Source organism: Pan troglodytes, chromosome 4 (genome assembly GCF_028858775.2).
Source record: "Pan troglodytes isolate AG18354 chromosome 4, NHGRI_mPanTro3-v2.0_pri, whole genome shotgun sequence".
Classification (NCBI taxonomy): Eukaryota; Metazoa; Chordata; class Mammalia; order Primates; family Hominidae; genus Pan; species Pan troglodytes.
The window spans coordinates 58,903,039-58,920,300 of NC_072402.2; the positions used below are offsets into that span (position 1 = coordinate 58,903,039).

General features: G+C 40.7%; 1 protein-coding gene across 2 annotated transcripts in view; it reads right to left on the reverse strand.

Moving 5' to 3' along the window:
• Positions 1 to 11,291, reverse strand: part of DDX4 (DEAD-box helicase 4) — an 84,931-nt gene extending 73,640 nt beyond the window's left edge. Inside the window, exons 1-3 of one of the 2 annotated variants that reach the window (XM_009449099.5) lie at positions 10,782 to 11,291; positions 9,849 to 9,931; positions 2,649 to 2,706 (exon numbers count right to left, since the gene is read on the reverse strand). In XM_009449099.5, the coding sequence (XP_009447374.2) occupies positions 2,649 to 2,706; positions 9,849 to 9,917 (127 nt within the window). In that variant the 5' untranslated portion in view covers positions 9,918 to 9,931; positions 10,782 to 11,291. 2 annotated transcript variants of the gene reach the window in all.
• Positions 11,292 to 17,262: the final 5,971 nt, after the last annotated feature.

The following is a 17,262-nucleotide window of genomic DNA, read 5'->3' on the forward strand; positions in this document are numbered from 1 at the left end:
TTAATATATTATGCCAGTGGCATACGATCATGTATGTGGGAATATACACAGGAATCTAAAAAATCAGAGTCAATAGACATCAATGGTAGCTAAATTTAGGGGCTAAGATTTCAGATTTTATTTCTCCCTTTTTCCTTTTTTTTAAAACAATAAGCATATTTAGGTATTAGCTTGGCTTACATTCACTGGCCTGGTTTATATTTCTCTAATAAGAAAATTTTCATAAAAAATTATGAAGAACTACAAAAAGTACTTGTTATCTAGAAGAAGGTAAGCAGGCAATCAATATTTTTCATTAGTGATTTTCATTAATGATTTCATTTCATTAGCCTAAACATTCATAGGTCTAATGCTAAAAAAAAAAAACCTAGCTTTTAGTTGGTGGTTATTTCAGTCTAGTTTCTTGAAAATTCCAATACAAAACAGTGTTATGCGTTAATATACTATAGACCTAAACTTTCATTCCTTTACAAATATTGGCTTCTGTTCATACCTCAAAAAACCAGGTTTCTCCTGATTACACAGCAATCAATGCAAATAGACATGTTAAAAGGTATCTATTACATTTATCCATTTGTCTTTCCGGAATACTCTAAGTACACAGAGTTTATATGGTAGAAGCAAAATCAGCCCTTTGCTGGTGTTTCAGCAGGTAGGATTCCAAGAACTTCTGAGAATCTGAATATTTCTGTATTAAACCACTGTGTTTAAATGCTTATAAAAGATAAACATATTTTGAAAATAGCAAAGTCATCTCTTTTAAACTTAACTTTTGTCAAGATATTTACCCTGAATTTAAGATCCTCATGAGAATTAGATTTGCTTTAACCTGATAAACTGACTCTCAAACTATCCTCACATTTTGGAAACTACCTCACCATGGGTGTTTTCCACCATAGGCCAGGTTTCAGTGGGCATGCAGCTCCCTTGACCATAAAATGTTTTACCTCATCTACTAATTTTTTATAAGAAAAATGATAAAACTACTACCTGATGCCACCAGGCCCTCTTCCTTAGGCTAGTCAGCCTTAAAAATAGTAGTAACTCGATTTAGAGACTCATAGTAAAGTCATAGTAACTCAAATTCACTGGAAGTAGATGGTGGTTGCCAGGATCAGGGGAGAGGAGGAAATGGGGAGTTATTTTTCAATGAGTACAGAGTTCCAGTTTGGGAAGACAAGAAAGTTCTGGGGGTAGATGGTGGATGATGGTTACAGACTAATGAGACTGTACTGAATGCTGCTGAACTGTACACATTAAAATGGTAAATCTTATGTATACTTCATCATAGTTTTTAAATGTTTTTGTTTTGTTTTTAGAGACAGGGTTTTGCTCCATTGCCCAGGCAAGAGTGCAGTGGCATCATCATAGTTCACTGTAGCCTTGAACTCCTGGGCTCAAGCAATCCTCAACCTGCCAAGTAGTTAGGACTACAGGCACAGGCCACCATGACCAGCTAATTTTTAATTTTTTTTGTTTTTGTTTTTTGAGACGGAGTCTCACTCCATCTCCAGGCTGGAGTACAGTGGCGTAATCTCGACTTACTGCAACCTCCACCTCCCGGGTTCAAGCGATTCTCCTGCCTCAGCCTTCCGAGTGGCTGGGACTGCAGGCATGCAGCACCGCACCCAGCTAATTTTTGTATTTTTAGTAGAGACGGGGTTTCACCATGTTGGCCAGGATGGTCTCAATCTCTTGACCTTGTGATTCACCTGCCTCAGCCTCCCAGAGTGCTGGGATTACAGGCATGAGCCACCATACCCAGCCTAAATTTTCTGTAGACAAAGACTCCAACTATGTTGCCCAAGCTGGTCTCGAATGACCTCAAATGATCATTTGATCTCCTGGCCCCAAATGGTCTTCCTACTTCGGCTTCCCAAAGTGCTGGGATTACAGGCATGAGCCACTGAGTCCGGTCAAAATTATTTTAATATAGTAACAATTGCATTTCATCCTGCTTTGGACTTCAACAATGTGAAAAACTACTGCCATGAGTGAAATTTCCCAGCCTAGTCCTACCACTTCCAGCCATCTTCCCATCTACATCCACTCTGTAAAATAGAGTTGGACAACCCCAGGGGAAAAATGACGGTGGGAGGGGCAACCAAAGTGAAAACAAGTTCAGAGTGGGGTTGGCAGGAGGGCGCAACAGGAAGGATATGGGTTCCTTTACCTTGACACGTTTCTACTGTTCTCCTAAGACCTTTCCCAAATCAGTTTTCTGATCCCAAAGAAACTCAAGATATCCCGATGGTATGACAGATTTGGCTTAAACAGTTATTATCCTGACAGGTCATCACCATTGTAACCTGCTTCGACAACCTTATAGTCCTATATTCTACTCCCTTATGTCAGGAACCCTGATGATGATGATGCCCTAGCAGCCTGGAAGCTGAATGTGCAACTTCCAAGTTAGGCAAATGTTTTATAGTAATCCATTAAATCAAATAATACAGTCTATTCTTTTCCCTCTCTCAATTCCTCTAACTAGAAGTACCCCCATTCCACAATATCCAAATCAGAAGGAACTTTCACTAAGAAATTTTTTAAAACACCCTCTACAAGATGTCTACTAGTCTGTGGCTCTTCATTCACTAGATGAAATCCTTAAACTAAAAAGGGTTTTACCTTTTTCCCATAACACATACCTGATGATGAAGCTGGAGTCCTGTTAAAATTGTCTCCATTTTCTCCAGAATACCTATCCTGTGAGAAAGAAGAAAGAAAAGACTAGTTTCCTACTTTGAATATGAATGTGTCATTTATTTCACAAATACTAGAAAACTGTAACAATTGAGCTTTGTTCAGAACAAAATAATGATAGACTGTAAGGTTTTCTAAATCACTGGATGTTCCTTTACTAATTATTCCAAGACATCTTCACTTTAACATTGTATATATAGTACTAATATATATCACTAGAACAGTGGTCAGAAAACTACAGCCACCAGCCAAATCTGGTGGGCCACCTGATTCTGTAAAGAGTTTGACTGAAGTACTACAACAGCAAAGTTGTGACAGACAGGTAAGGCCTATAAAGTCTAAATTATTTATTATCTGGCCCTTTATAGAAAGGGTTTGCTGACACCTGACTTAAAATAAAAGTTTAGTCATTTAAGTCACCCATATTCCTGAAAAGTACAATCAGGCTGGGTGTGGTGGCTCTCGTACGTAATCCCAGCACCATGGGAGGCTGAGGCAGGAGGATCACTTGAGCCCAGGAGTTCAAGACCAGCCGGGGCAACATGGTGAAACCCGAGCTTTACTAAAAATACAAAAAGTTAGCCAGGTGTGGTGGCATGAGCCTGTAGTCCCAGCTACTCGGGAGGCTGAGATAGGAGGTTCACTTCGCCTGGGAGGCAGAAGTTGAAGTGAGCTGAGATCACACCACTCACTCCAGCCTGGGTAACAGAATAAGACCCTGTCTCAAAAAATAAAAATAGAAAAGAAAATATAATAAAATATCATTATAAAATCTGACAAGTAATACATGAATAAATCAACACTGGTCAATACACACTATTGTATGCCAAGTTCCATATATTACAGTATATTCATCAATATTACAGAGTATTAGTGATTTAACACTAATCTTTGCTCTAGAAAAGTACTACAGAAATTTTTAAAATCTCTACTGCGTTTATAGTGAAACCAATTAATGGTACTCTCATGTTTTAAAAAGGAATTCACTGGCCGGGCTCAGTGACTCACACCTGTAATCCCAGCACTTTGGGAGGCCAAGGTGGGCAGATCACCTGAGGTCAGCAGTTCAAGTCCAGCCTGACCAACATGGAGAAACTCCATCTCTACTAAAAATACAAAATTAGCCCGGCATGGTGATGGGCGCCTGTAATCCCAGCTACTCAGGAGCCTAAGGCAGAAGAATCACTTGAACCCAGGAGGCAGAGGTTGTGGTGAGCCAAGATCGTGCCACTGCACTCCAGCCTGGGCAACAAGAGCAAAACACTGTCTCACACCATCTCAAAAAAAAAAAAAAAAAAAAGGATTCACTGTAAAGTAAATTCACTTATGGACTGGAAACAATTTATATATGCAACCTGCCACTGCACTACAACTACAATGAAAAGGTATATCCTCAGCTGTAGCATCAGAATATTCATGGTTAATTTTAATCACATTTGTCACAGCAGTAGCTGAAGACTGTCTTTGCTCCCAAATACTAACTGTTCACTTTCCCTACTTTAGGCTAAAGAAAATCATTTACTATTAACACACATGCATTACATGAGCAGCGGTAGAATGACAGCCAGATTTAGAAAATTCAACTTATTATAAAATCAATAACTGAATGCAGGTTAATTTTGGAACCTTCCAACATTTCTCCGGATAGTTCTAGATTAACGACAATTTGAGTAATTTTTTTCTCAGTAACTCTTAGGGTGTCCTTATCATCATTAATCCACATCTTTATTTCTTCTCACATAAACTTCCTTTAATTATGGCAAAAGTTCAGAATACAGCTCTGAAATTCTTGCACATGACAATCAGAATTTAATAATTTAAGAATGAAAGGAAATCTACAGATGATCTCTTAATCAACTAACTTACAACAGTTACAATGTTCCTTCAAGTAAGTTCATTTAACTAAGTCCCAAACCTAGAGAGAATGCACCAAGGTAGGCATCTTTAGGTAACATCTATTTGCTAAAATTTCTTTCTCAAAGACATTGACTTTTAAAACTACTTTTAAAAAGCTCAAGAGTCGTCCAAACATTTTTCCGAGTCGTCATTAAGGGCACAAAAATAACAACATACTTGAAATGACTTGGGGTTTTGGTAATTGCTACAGTAAAAAAAAGTTCCAGTTTATTACTACCACAGACATTAAAACAAGAACAATTATCCAATATTTTCTATTTAAAATCTGAAGACTTTTTTCTTGTTTGTAAGGCTCAAAGTACTATAGAGTGAATAGAGGCAAAAAAAAAAAAAAAAAAAAAAAAGGCTGGTTTTACAAGTGTTATAAAACACTCTTACACTAAAGAACTGAAAAACTTATTATTAAGCTTCAAGCTATGGAACTTAATATCCCACATACATCCAACTTACAAATTCCAAGATGAATTTTGAAAAAATACATCAAAAATAATTTCCAACAGAATTTTATCATTAAAAAAGCTTAACTGGTTGGGCGCGGTGGCTCATGCCTGTAATTCCAGAACTTTGGGAAGCCGAGGCAGCCAGATCACCTGAGGTCAGGAGTTCAAGACCAGCCTGTCCAACATGGTGTAACCCCATCTCTACTAAAAATACAAAAATTAGCCAGGCATGGTGGCGGGCGCCTGTAATCCCAGCTACTCAGGAGACTGAGGCAGGAGAATCGCCTGAACCCAGGAAGTGGAGCTTGAAGGGAGCCGAGATTGCGCCACTGCACTCCAGCCTAGGTGACAGAACAAGTCTCTGTCTCAAAAAAGAAAAGAAAGAGAGAGAAAAGGGGTCACAGCAGATGAAATTAAGTTAAAGATTTTGAGATGAGATTACCCTGGATTATCGGCATGAGTCCTAATTGCCATCACAAGTGTCCTTATAATAGAGAGGCATAGGGAAATAACACAAAGACCCACAAAGGAGGTGCAATGTGAAGACAGAGCCAAGAGATATGCAGCCACAAGCCGAGGAATGCCCTTAGCCACTAGAAGCTAGAAGAAGCAAAGATTCTGTCCCAGAACCTCCAGAGGGAGGGCAGCGCTGCTGACACCTTGATTTTTAACTTCAGGCTTCCAGAACTATGAGAATAAATTTATGTTGCTTTAAGTTACCCAGTTTGTGTTAATTTGTTATAGCAGCCACAGAAAACTAACACATTGGCCTTCTTGTTGCCCTAATACCCCAAGTTTGTTCCCTCCTCCTTCTCAAAGGTTCCTTGAGAACATTTGCACCTGATGTCCTGCTGGGACTCCTTTAAGTCTCAGGCTCATGAGTCACTGTCTGAGAGAAGCCTTCCCTCTCCAACTAAATCCACCCCGCACCAGTCTCACACACACATTTCTCTAATTTTTTATAGTACTTTTCACTATAATTATTTGGTTCTCAAACGCGCTTATTCTGTCTTCTCCAGTAAAATACAATGTAACAGCAAGCACCTTATGTTCACCACTCTCTCTCCAGCACCTACTAGAACTCAAAAATATGTTGAATGAATCATAGGTCTCGTCTTTAGCTTACCTCTTAAAATACTTAGCTGTAAACCATTATTATCTCTCAAACCACCCAAATGCACCAATTCAGAAATTTCCAATGTTTAACACATAAGTGTTCTCACATGCAGCTACAAATAATCCTTTTGCATTTTGATGAACACATTTTTTTCACCTGTATTCTTACTTTCAATTTTGTAATATCATATATATGTTTACTTTCTTATCTCAACAATTATTGCTAACATTGCTACTGCTGCTTAATAAAATTATAATTGTGGATGGTCTAATTACTCAATTACTGTTTCCACTTTAACCACAAGAGATTTCGCCTTCTGAAATGTGCCACAAAAATGGCAAATAGATCAGACAGAAGTGATCACTATACAGGCTTACATTCACGGTCAGTTAACAAGAGGCCTCACAGCTAGTAGGTAAGCAACGGAATTATCTAATACACTCACCATACCCATCCATTCTAACACTCACCCCAATAAGCCTGCAGGCAACGTGCAAATGCCTAATGGTTGAGATTTCTGGACTATATAATTGCCACATTATAAAATCTTTCTTAACTTCACATCTTTCGCTGTTCTATTCCCAGGTGGTACACTCACTTTAAAATTTAGAATTGAGAAGTTCTACCCAAAATTCTATCTGTTATACTAGAACAATGACAAATTATTTCAAAATTATATAAGCGTATGTCAACATTAAGTCTCCAAATAAAGCTCCTGAGAAGCACTCAGAAAAGGATGATCACAGATAAAGCTGCTATAAAAGAGAAGGCCAGCTTTTTCTTGAAAACCAAATTCAGTTAGAACAAATCAAAATGGTGTCTTTAAAAGAAACGGAATGAAAGACTTTAGATTTGTTCTACATAAAAATGTAATGTATTCATCTCTAGTTTCTGCACTTTTTTTTTTTTTCAGACAGAGTCTTGCTCCATTGCCCAGGCTGGAGTGCAGCTGCCCGGACTCGGCTCACTGCAATCTCCACCTCCCAATTTCAAGAGATTCTCCTGCCTCAGCCTCCCGAGTAGCTGAGGCTACTGGCGTGTGCCACAACTCCCAGCTAATTTTTTGTATTTTTAGTAGAGAAGGGGTTTTGCTATGTTGGCCAGGCTGGTCTCGAACTCCTGGCCTCAAGTGATCTGGCTGTCTCAGCCTCCCAAAGTGCTGGGATTACAGGCATGAGCCACCGCACCTGGCCATCTCTGCACTTTTTATTCAACCTAGGAAGGCAAATAAAGATCCTGATTGCACCATGTTCCTTCGAGTCAACTAAGCAAAGAACTAATGGCACAACCAGCACAACACCAGGTGTTAAGTTTGCAGACAAATGCAAAAGATACACTACAAATTCACCCAACACAAATGTATTAAGCATCATAAGGTAGACTGGTCAACATATTCAATTTAGTATTCCCAATGTGAAGAAACTATGTTACTGAATAGCATAAAGATCCCAAAAAGGGAAATTTGAAAGATTTGACAGTCATCCTTAATTTCAGAAACCCAATGCAATAAATATGCACAACACGCTACAGTGCAGTGTGCTGCTTAAACACTTCATGAAGACAAAAATCTCAAACTAAGAAAAAAGAAATTGGACAGATGGCTATTAAGACCAGGGGGAATAAAGTACCTATCTGTGAATTAAACTTTGTGTTATAACAAATCTATTGAGAACAAGGAGGAAAAAGAATGATAAAAAATGTCCTCTGAACAAGTAATTCCATTTTTGAAAAAAATTACCAAATTAAAACAAGTAAGATGTAAACATTAATGACAATACCACAGTGAGAAGCTAACACCACTGAAATTCCCACAAAAGTTGTAATATGGAATAGTTAGTGCTGAAGTGTGAAGAAAGATGGATTCAAAAGTTACTGTTATATGGCTGGGTGTGGTGGCCCATGCCTGTAATCCCAGCACTTTGGGAGGCCAAAGTGGGAGGATCACCTGAGGTCAGGAGTTTGAGACCAGCCTGGCCAACATAGTGAAACCCTGTGTCTACTAAAAATACAAAAAAAAAAAAAAAAAAAAAAATTAGCGGGGCGTGGTGGCACACATGTGTAGTCCCAGCTACTTGGGAGGCTGAGGCAGGAAAATCGCTTGAACCTAGGAGGCAGAGGTTGCAGTGAGCTGAGACTGCACCACTGCACTCCAGCCTGGGCAATAGAGTGAGACTCCATCTCAAAAAAAAAAAAAATTACTGTTACATACTATCATCAAAACTATATAAAACATGTTTGGGCTGGGCACGGTGGCTCATGACTGTAATCCAGCATTTTGGAAGGCCCAGGTGAGTGAATCACCTGAGATCAGGAGTTCAAGACCAGCCTGGCCAACATGGGGAAACCCCATCTCTACTAAAAATACAAAAATTAGCTGGGCGTGGTGGCATGCGCCTGTAGTCTCGCTGAGGGAGGCTGAGGCAGGAGAATTGCTTGAACCCAAAAGGCAGAGGCTGCAGTGAGCCCACACTGCATGACTGCACTCCAGCCTGGGTGACAGAGCAAGACACTGTATCAAAAACAAACAAAAAATGTTTGGAAAAAACAGAAGAAAATTGACTAAAAATTTTAACAGGAGTGCTTGTCTATTGGGCAAGATTTGTAGGTGACTTTCTCCACTTTTCCCAAAAAAGCTATATTTTTATGATGAGAAGAGAACTATAAAAAGATAACACAGTCCAGGTGCAATGGCTTGCGCCTGTAATCCCAACACTTTGAGAATGTCGCCTGAACTCAGGAGTCGGAAACCAGTCTGGGCAATATAGTGAGACTTCATCTCTACAAAAATTTTAAAAAATAAAAAAAAAGGTAACATGTTATTTCTTTTAAAAAGTTCCAAGAAAAGAAACATGATAAATTTATATTAGTATTTTGGGTATTTTAATATAAACTTCACATATAGATCAAATTCAACTAAGACAAAAGATTGCATATTTTATATTTTTGTCTAAAATAAGAACTTCCACTAAGGCAAAACTTGAAATCAGAAAGTGTCAGAACTGACATACACTCAAACTGGAAATTCTGAAGGGGAACAAAAAAATCAACTTGTAGAGACACCATAAAGTAAGTAACACATGCAAAAATAATCTATTATCTTTTAAAGTACCTTCTACTCATCTTTTTAAAGCCAATTTCCAAGTCAGAACTGAAGCCCAAAAAACTTACCCCACTGTCCCCTAAATTACAATGTAACTCCCCAAATGCCATTAAGAAAAAAGATCTGAAGATTCATACAAACTGATGTTACCAACTCAATCAGCCTAGTATCATTTATCCTGAGAACCCTCCTTGCACAAAATCAATTTTCAGAATTTAAAATATCTCCCAAAACGTAATTATTGTTTTCTATTTTCCATACAAGCGTCTTTCACTGATATCAACCACATTTGCCCAAATTTGCTTTCACCTGAAGAAGTCCTAAATCACTGAGATTTAAATTAGGTCATTAATATTTTTACATCTATTTTAGCTTTTAATTATCAAATTGCCTCAAGCTAGCGTATCCTATAGGAGGCTTAGGTTGTCTCTTATTCCCCATATAATAGTTAATAACAATCACATGGAGATAAACACTGACACAGACTGTATAATTTAGAACTCTCACCACAGTGATTTTCAACTTTGATAAAATCCGTAGCATTTAATAATTAAACTTTAAATGTTATTACCTTCTCAAATATGGGAACATAGGAAGACATATGAGGGTTGATTTCTGCTTCCCAATCTTCATCTCCCATGGTGGCTTCAAGTTCTATTCAGAAAAAAAAAAAATGCACATTTGGACTCAATTAGATCAGAATCATAACTTTAAAAGTATAAACTCATTGTTTCACATACACGTCTTGAAACTACCCAACTAGGTGATGATACCCCAAAAGTTTTTTCCAAAGAAGGAATTAGGTCTCTTCTTATCTAAAGGTGGCATTTATCTCCATCCTTTCTTATCTTTAGAAACTAGTTGAACCTCTTACCTAGTCATTCTAGCAATCGCCATGTCCCCAGCAAGACTTAGGCTTTTCCCAAAAATCTGTTCATAGACTTTAATCTCCTCCCTCAAAGGGTCCCCAAACGACTTACTGAATATTAAGGGAGAGGCAACTTTTTTCAGAAACTACTTAAGATTTCTCCCTTCCCATGATTAACGTCCAAGGTGGAAAGGATGTTTGCTTTGGGGTGTTTGTGGCGTGCGTGGGGGCGGGGACAGGGGTACGGGAGTCGACTGGGTAGGGGGGCGGCGACTGGGTGAAGAGGGAGGCCTTGGATTTTAGTGGGGAAGGGAAGAAGGGTATGGTTGCCCAAATCCTGCCGACGAAGGACAACCAGCTTCATCAAGAAGGGTTTGTACACAAATGGTACTAGGACCATGTCTGTTCAGAGAAAACGCAGTGAAGAGGCCAGGAATAAGGCCCCTTCGCCTCCTCTGCAGGTCTCAAGCCCAGACTTTGGGCACCCGTGGGACTCTGAGACCCCGAGGCAGAAAGGCTTCGAAGGACGGCTTCAAAACTCCTCCTACTCCATCCACACTTTGGCCAAAGGTCGGTTACTGGGGAGCCTGTACGGCCGAATTCAGGCCAGTTCCCATAGAAAAGCGGCCCACTCACCTCTCCGCGGCTTGCTCTCCCAAGTCCTCGCAGGCGCCCACGCGACTTAAACGGCTGCACGTGCAAGACGCCCACTGCGTCAGGTGCGTGGCTCCAACAACAAATGGCGTCTGTTGACGATTGGCTGGTGACTAGCGCCACCAGCCAATCAGCGCTCAGACGACCAGTGGCGTCCCGCCTCCACTTCTAGCCTGCGGATTCCCTAAACGCTAGCGTTCGGGCCTCTATGGCGACGCTCTGGCCTCATAGCCAAGTGGCCTGTTGGGCCTGTGGGTACAAGGCTGGCTGAGGGCCCACTTGTGTCCACATTCTCTCGTGGGACCCTTATTCTGGAGACGCTCTGGATTTTCCTTGCACAAGCTTTGCAAGCTAAATATGTCCACCTGCCTTTTTCTAACAAAAAATAATAAAAGGGGAAAGGGATAATGTCCTCCCTACTTGGCCTCTTTAGTGCTCTCTCCCCTTTTACCCATCACAGTCCATGGGTTGGCCCCTCGGGTTCTGCATTTCAGAGACTCGCTCCACATCCGGGGATTCCAGGTGCCTCAAAGTGCAGCTGAGGCTCATGGAGGAGGTGCATTCCCTTTTCCTCCCAGTAAGGGGGGCAGGGATGAGACTCCGTCCAGCTGGGACCCCAGGAAATTGTAAAGAAAGTTAGACTCAGCTGGGCATGGTGACTCACGCCTGTAATCCCAGCACTTTGGGAGGCCGAGGCGGGCCGATCACATGAGGCTAGGAGTTCGAGACCAGCCTAGCCAACATGGGGAAACCCCGTCTCTACTAAAATTACAAAAATTAGCCGGGTATGGTGGCGGGCGCCTGTAGTCCCAGCTACTCAGGAGGCTGAGGCAAGAGAACCGCTTGAACGCGGGAGGCAGAGGTTGCAATGAACCGAGATCATGCCATTGATCTCTACCTGGGCAACAGAGTGAGACAGAGGAAAAAAAAGAAAAAAGAAAAAAAAAAAGCCTGTAAGATTTCGGGGGTCCACCATTTTGGAAGGAAACAGGCTCTGATCCAGAAGGAGGGAGGAAATTGGTGCTGGCATAGGTCATTCATCAAGGCTTGGATTTGTGGCCCACCTGTTTATATTTCTACGGGCACTAGCCAAAGTGGCCAAGGGTTATTTTGATACTTCATGCTGTCTTCAATCAGATTTTCTTGTTCTGCCCCCACCCCCCACCCCAAAGCAGGTAAAATCCCTCAGTATTTTCCCAGCCCTTCAAAAAGCGTGACCATGGGCTGTTTTAAAAGTGTAGTTCTCAGAGGCCGGGCGCGGTGGCTCACGTCTGTCTGTAATCCCAGCACTTGGGGAGGCCGAGGCGGGTGGATCACGAGGTCAGGATATGCAACCATCCTGGCTAACACGGCGAAACCCCGTCTCTACTAAAAATACAAAAAATTAGCCGGGCGTGGTGGCGGGCGCCTGTAGTCCCAGCTACTCCAGAGGTTGAGGCAGGAGACTGGCGTAAACCCGGGAGGCGGAGCTTGCAGTGAGCCGAGATCGCGCGACTGCACTCCAGCCTGGGCCTCAGACCGAGACTCCGTCTCAAAAAAAAAAAAAAAAAAAGTGTAGTTCTCATTTTTGTTGTCGTTTCTGTCATTTTCCCTTCTCTGAATCTGAAGAAACTCCTATCTCATTCAGGAACATAAATAGCAACACAGTTTGATACTGGTACATAAAGGATAAAGCACTTAATAGGCTCAGGCTTGCTTCATACTTTTTATCTCTAGAACCATCACCACCAAGAATGTCAGGATTCATCTAGTTAGCAATAAACTTTGTCAGACGATTCTCAAGGTGATCAAAATGAATATATTTTTTATTTATTTATTTATTTATTTATTTTTGAGACAAGGTCTCACTCTGTCACCCAGAGGGGATTGCACTAATGATCATAGCTTACTGCAGCCTCAACCTCCTGTGCTCAAGTGATCCTGCCACGTCAGCCTCCCGAATAGCTGGGACTACAGGCACAAGCCACCATGCCCAGCTAATTTTCAAAAAAAATTTTGTAGAGAAAGAGTCTCCCTGTGTTGCCCAGGCTGGTCTCCAATTCCAGGCCTCAAGTGAGCCGTCTGCCTCAGCCTCCCAAGAGTCCCCCTGTGTTGCCCAGGCTGGTCTCCAATTTCTGGCCTCAAGTGAGCCTCCTGCCTCAGCCTCCCAAAGTGCTGGGATTACAGCCATAAGCTGCCACACCCAACCTTAAAAGATTATATTTAGGCTGGGCACAGAGGCTCACGCCTGTAATCCCAGCACTTTGGGAGGCTGAGGCAGGTGGATCACGAGGTCAAGAGATCAAGACCATTCTGGCTAACACGGTGAAACCCCATCTCTACTAAAAATACAAAAAATTAGCCGCGTGTGGTGGCACGCACCCATAGTCCCAACTACTTCGGAGGCTGAGGCAGGAGAATCGCTTGTTCAAACCCAGGAGGCAGAGGTTGCAGTGAGCTGAGATCGCGAGACTCGGCTCAAAAAAAAAAAAAAAAGATTAACAAAGGCCAAACCAAAATACAGTTTGATATAATTCATTTTAAATAATTTCCATTTTTAAACCAAATTTTCACATCACATACCCTCAAGGCATGGTGGAGGACAGCAACCAATCTTCAAGGTTCTGAATTTGTATTCCTCTGAGGTATTTTAATTCAATTCAATTGAATTATTTTAATTCAATTCAAATTAGAGATTGTTCCTGCGAAATTTTTAATTCTATGGGAAAACATTTACTAAGCAGAAAAAGCAAGATATAAAATCATGTAGAGAGAATGACAACTAGGTTTTTTTTCAAGTATGGAAAACTTGGGCAAATTTTCTAAAATGAAGACATTTTTTAAAATCACTTAGCAAACATTCTCTGCTATTCACTCACTTGGAGAGTACAGATTCTTGTTGCTTTCAGGTATTGCAATAAAATGACTTAATGAAAAAGTCTGCATGTATAATGTGTGAGAGGAATCCTTGGTTAAGAAAAAGCGAATTCTGATGAGAACTGAAGTTCAATATTGAGGAAAGGATAAATAAGCAGTGCATAAAAATAATATAATTCAAATATTGACCATGAGTAGTGAAAAAAGACAGTTTTGTAAAGATTTGCTCCTTCATGTGTGTTCCAAGAAAGTGAAACTAATATTCTATTTTCTGATTCCCTCTTATAGATCTTAACTTGGTGTTAGTGATATTCTGTAACATAAAGAAAAGGTAGGAATTCGCTTAGTTGTAAAATAAGCCTTAAATGAGCACCTACTATACACCAGGTACCAGGCTAGGTGCTAAGTAAAATTGGCCCATATCTCAAGCAACATTCTAGTGGAAAGAATGGCAGTGGCAACTGGAATTTAAAATCTTAAGACTGCTGTGTCAAATGATTAACTAGAAAGCTTAGGTGAAAAAAAAAACTTCATTGTATACAGTTTCCTCCAAATTCTCTAAATCCCATATTTAGAAGGACTGATTAAAGCAAAACAATTTCCTCAAAGAAGTCTCAGTTTTAAATCAAAGTTTGTAGTTAAGACCCTTCACACTTTTGAAACACTGAATTCTCAAAGTTAATACAAATAAAGAGAACTGATATTTTAGTCTTTTTATCTTTTCAGCATTATCTTCATCTTATTCAAATAATGATTTTTTATTGATGTGGATTGTGTCTAGCGCCATGTCGACACTGTTAAAAATTCTTTTAATCCACCAGTAGGCCAAAATTAATCACCTCAAATGGTAGAGTATATGTTCATTCTTAGGTACTATAAATATTTGAGAATAGTTAGAAAATATTCAAGAATATTAGGTACACAAATATTTGAGAATCTCTTACTATGCACAAAATCACAAATACTAAAGATAAAATTTCATATTTTATCTTTCAAATACTGTAGGTTGAAGGCCGGGCATGGGGGCTTACGCCTATAACCCCAGCACTTTGGGAGGCTGAGGTGGGTGGATCACTTGAGGTCAGGAGTTCAAGACCAGCCTGGCCAACATGATGAAACCCTGCCTCTAGTAAAAATACAAAAATTAGCTGGGCATACTGGCAGACATCTGTAATCCCAGCTACTCGGGAGGCTGAGGCACGAGAGTCACTTGAACCCGGGAGGTATAGGTTGCAGTGAGCCAAGATTGCACCACTGCACTCCAGCCTGGGTAACACAGCAAGACCCCATCTCAAAAAAATAAAATAGAATAAAATACTGTAGGTTGGAGCCCTGTAAAATCAACACAAAATAGAGGGGGTGGGTACAATGATGGTATAAGATACCATGACGCTAGTACACACCTGAGGAAGAAATTCAACAGACAGAGGTGTTCAACATACCAACCAGGATTCAGAGAAACTTATGTATTTTATTTTTCCAGTAATGGCTAGGGCAATGTTTACTAAGGTGTGGTATATACACCACTGAGTTTAAGCAGTTCATGGACATTTTCATTTTGGTAGTTATTTTAATGTTTATATTTATTTCAATATGTGTTAGAAAACTAGCACACCAAATATGATTTCAGAAATATAATTGCTTAGAAAGAAGCTAAAGTAAATGTTTTGTTTTAAAAACTTATTCAATTAAGAAAACTAAGGGCCGGGCGGGGTGGCTCACGCCTGTAATCCCAGCACTGTGGGAGGCCGAGGCGGGCGGATCACGAGGTCAGGATATCGAGACCGTCCTGGCTAACACGGTGAAACCCTGTCTCAACTTAAAATCCAAAAAATTAGCCGGGCGTGGTGGCGGGCGCCTGCAGTCCCAGCTACTCGAGGCAGGAGAATGGCGTGAACCCGGGAGGCGGAGCTTGCAGTGAGCAGAGATCGCGCCACTGCACTCCAGCCCGGGCGAGAGAGCGAGACTCCAAGGAAAGAAGAGAAGAGAAAAGAGAAGAGAAGGAAAGAGGGAAAGGGAGAGAGAGAGAGAAGGAAGGAAGGAAGGAGGGAGGAAAGAGAAGGAAGGAAGGAAGAAGAGAAAAGAGAAGAGAAGGAAAGAGGGAAAGGGAGAGAGAGAGAGAAGGAAGGAAGGAAGGAGGGAGGAAAGAGAAGGAAGGAAGGAAGAAAAGAAAAGAAGGAAGGAAAAGGAAAGAAAGGAGGAAGAAAGGGAGGGAAGGGAGGGAAGAGAAGGAAGGGAAGGAAAGGAAGGAAAGGAAGAAAACTAAGTATGTGTGTATTGAAATGCAGGAATGGTAAAATCATAAAGGTGGTATTCAAATGACTGAAGCTTGGGAAACACTGGTGAAAATTTAAAAGACTCTAAATCTGGGGGCTGGCCACTAGAGAAGTGTTCTCTATTATGAGTAAAGATATTTCATCAGCACCTGTTCTGATTCCATGCTTACTTAGCAACTTCTTGACTAATCACTCAATTTCCCAAGTGATTGGATACTGGGAAAGGAGGGGCATAAATAAGACATACAAGCCTTACTTGCTCCTTATTATGAATTCATACATTGAAATTCTGGTTTACAAATCAGTCTTGTTTGAGCTTAACTAGTGTTCCTGAGAGGTCCTGTTTGCAATCAACCAGCCTTCCTAGATGACATTAACACATTCAGTGGCACCTAAACTCTGTTATAAGTGTGTTTAATGAGAGCTTAAAGTAAGTGAAGGATAAAAGTCAAACACTGTGTCAGGTTACCTTGGACAATACTTCCTTAGACCAAGGGGTCTTATTGGCCCTTTGTCACAGAACAGTGTTTGACCAGTGAACTATGGAATTTAGTGAAGAGTCACTAGGAAAGCATAGTACCCTAGGAGGAGAAGCAGTGACCAGACCCTGTCCATGAACCTTGGCCAGGAATGAATCTCTTTTTGTCTACCTCTCCCAAGACTGAAGGATTATAGCTTTCAAATAGGAGGAAAGTCACCAGGAATTGGCTGTGAATTCAACATTGGTAATCTCTGATTATTCATTTATTAGCCATATGACCTTGGGCAAGTTATTTAATCTTTCTCTGTAAAACGGGGATAACCAGGGCCATCAGATACAGATATGGAGGTTGTATCCTGCACAAAGGCACCAAACCAAAAGGCAAGAAATAGCTGAACCCTCTCTGCCTGCTCTCTAACGAACAAGCCAGGCACCTGCACACCTGCATCGACTCATATGAGGCACCATTCCAATTCTCACAAAGGTTAAATTCCCTCTATTTTAAATACTTAGAATGGTTTCTATTTGCCTGATTGGTCCCTGACTGATACAGGGGTTTTGTTGGAAAACTTCTTTGCCTGAAATCTGTCTTTTGGAATTCTGAAACTTATATGTAGTGCCTAATAAAAAGACTATCAATTTAGGACCTCACAAAGAGTTATCTACACTTGTTCCTTCTACTTCCTCACCTTTCAATCCTCAATCCACTGCAATCTGACTTCCGCCTCATTGCTTTATTGAAATTGCTACTGGCAAGGTCACATTGACCTCCTTGTTACTAACCCTATTGGCAGTTTTCAGTTCTTAACCTAGGGGACCTCTTAGCAGTCAGTGACACTGTTGACCACTT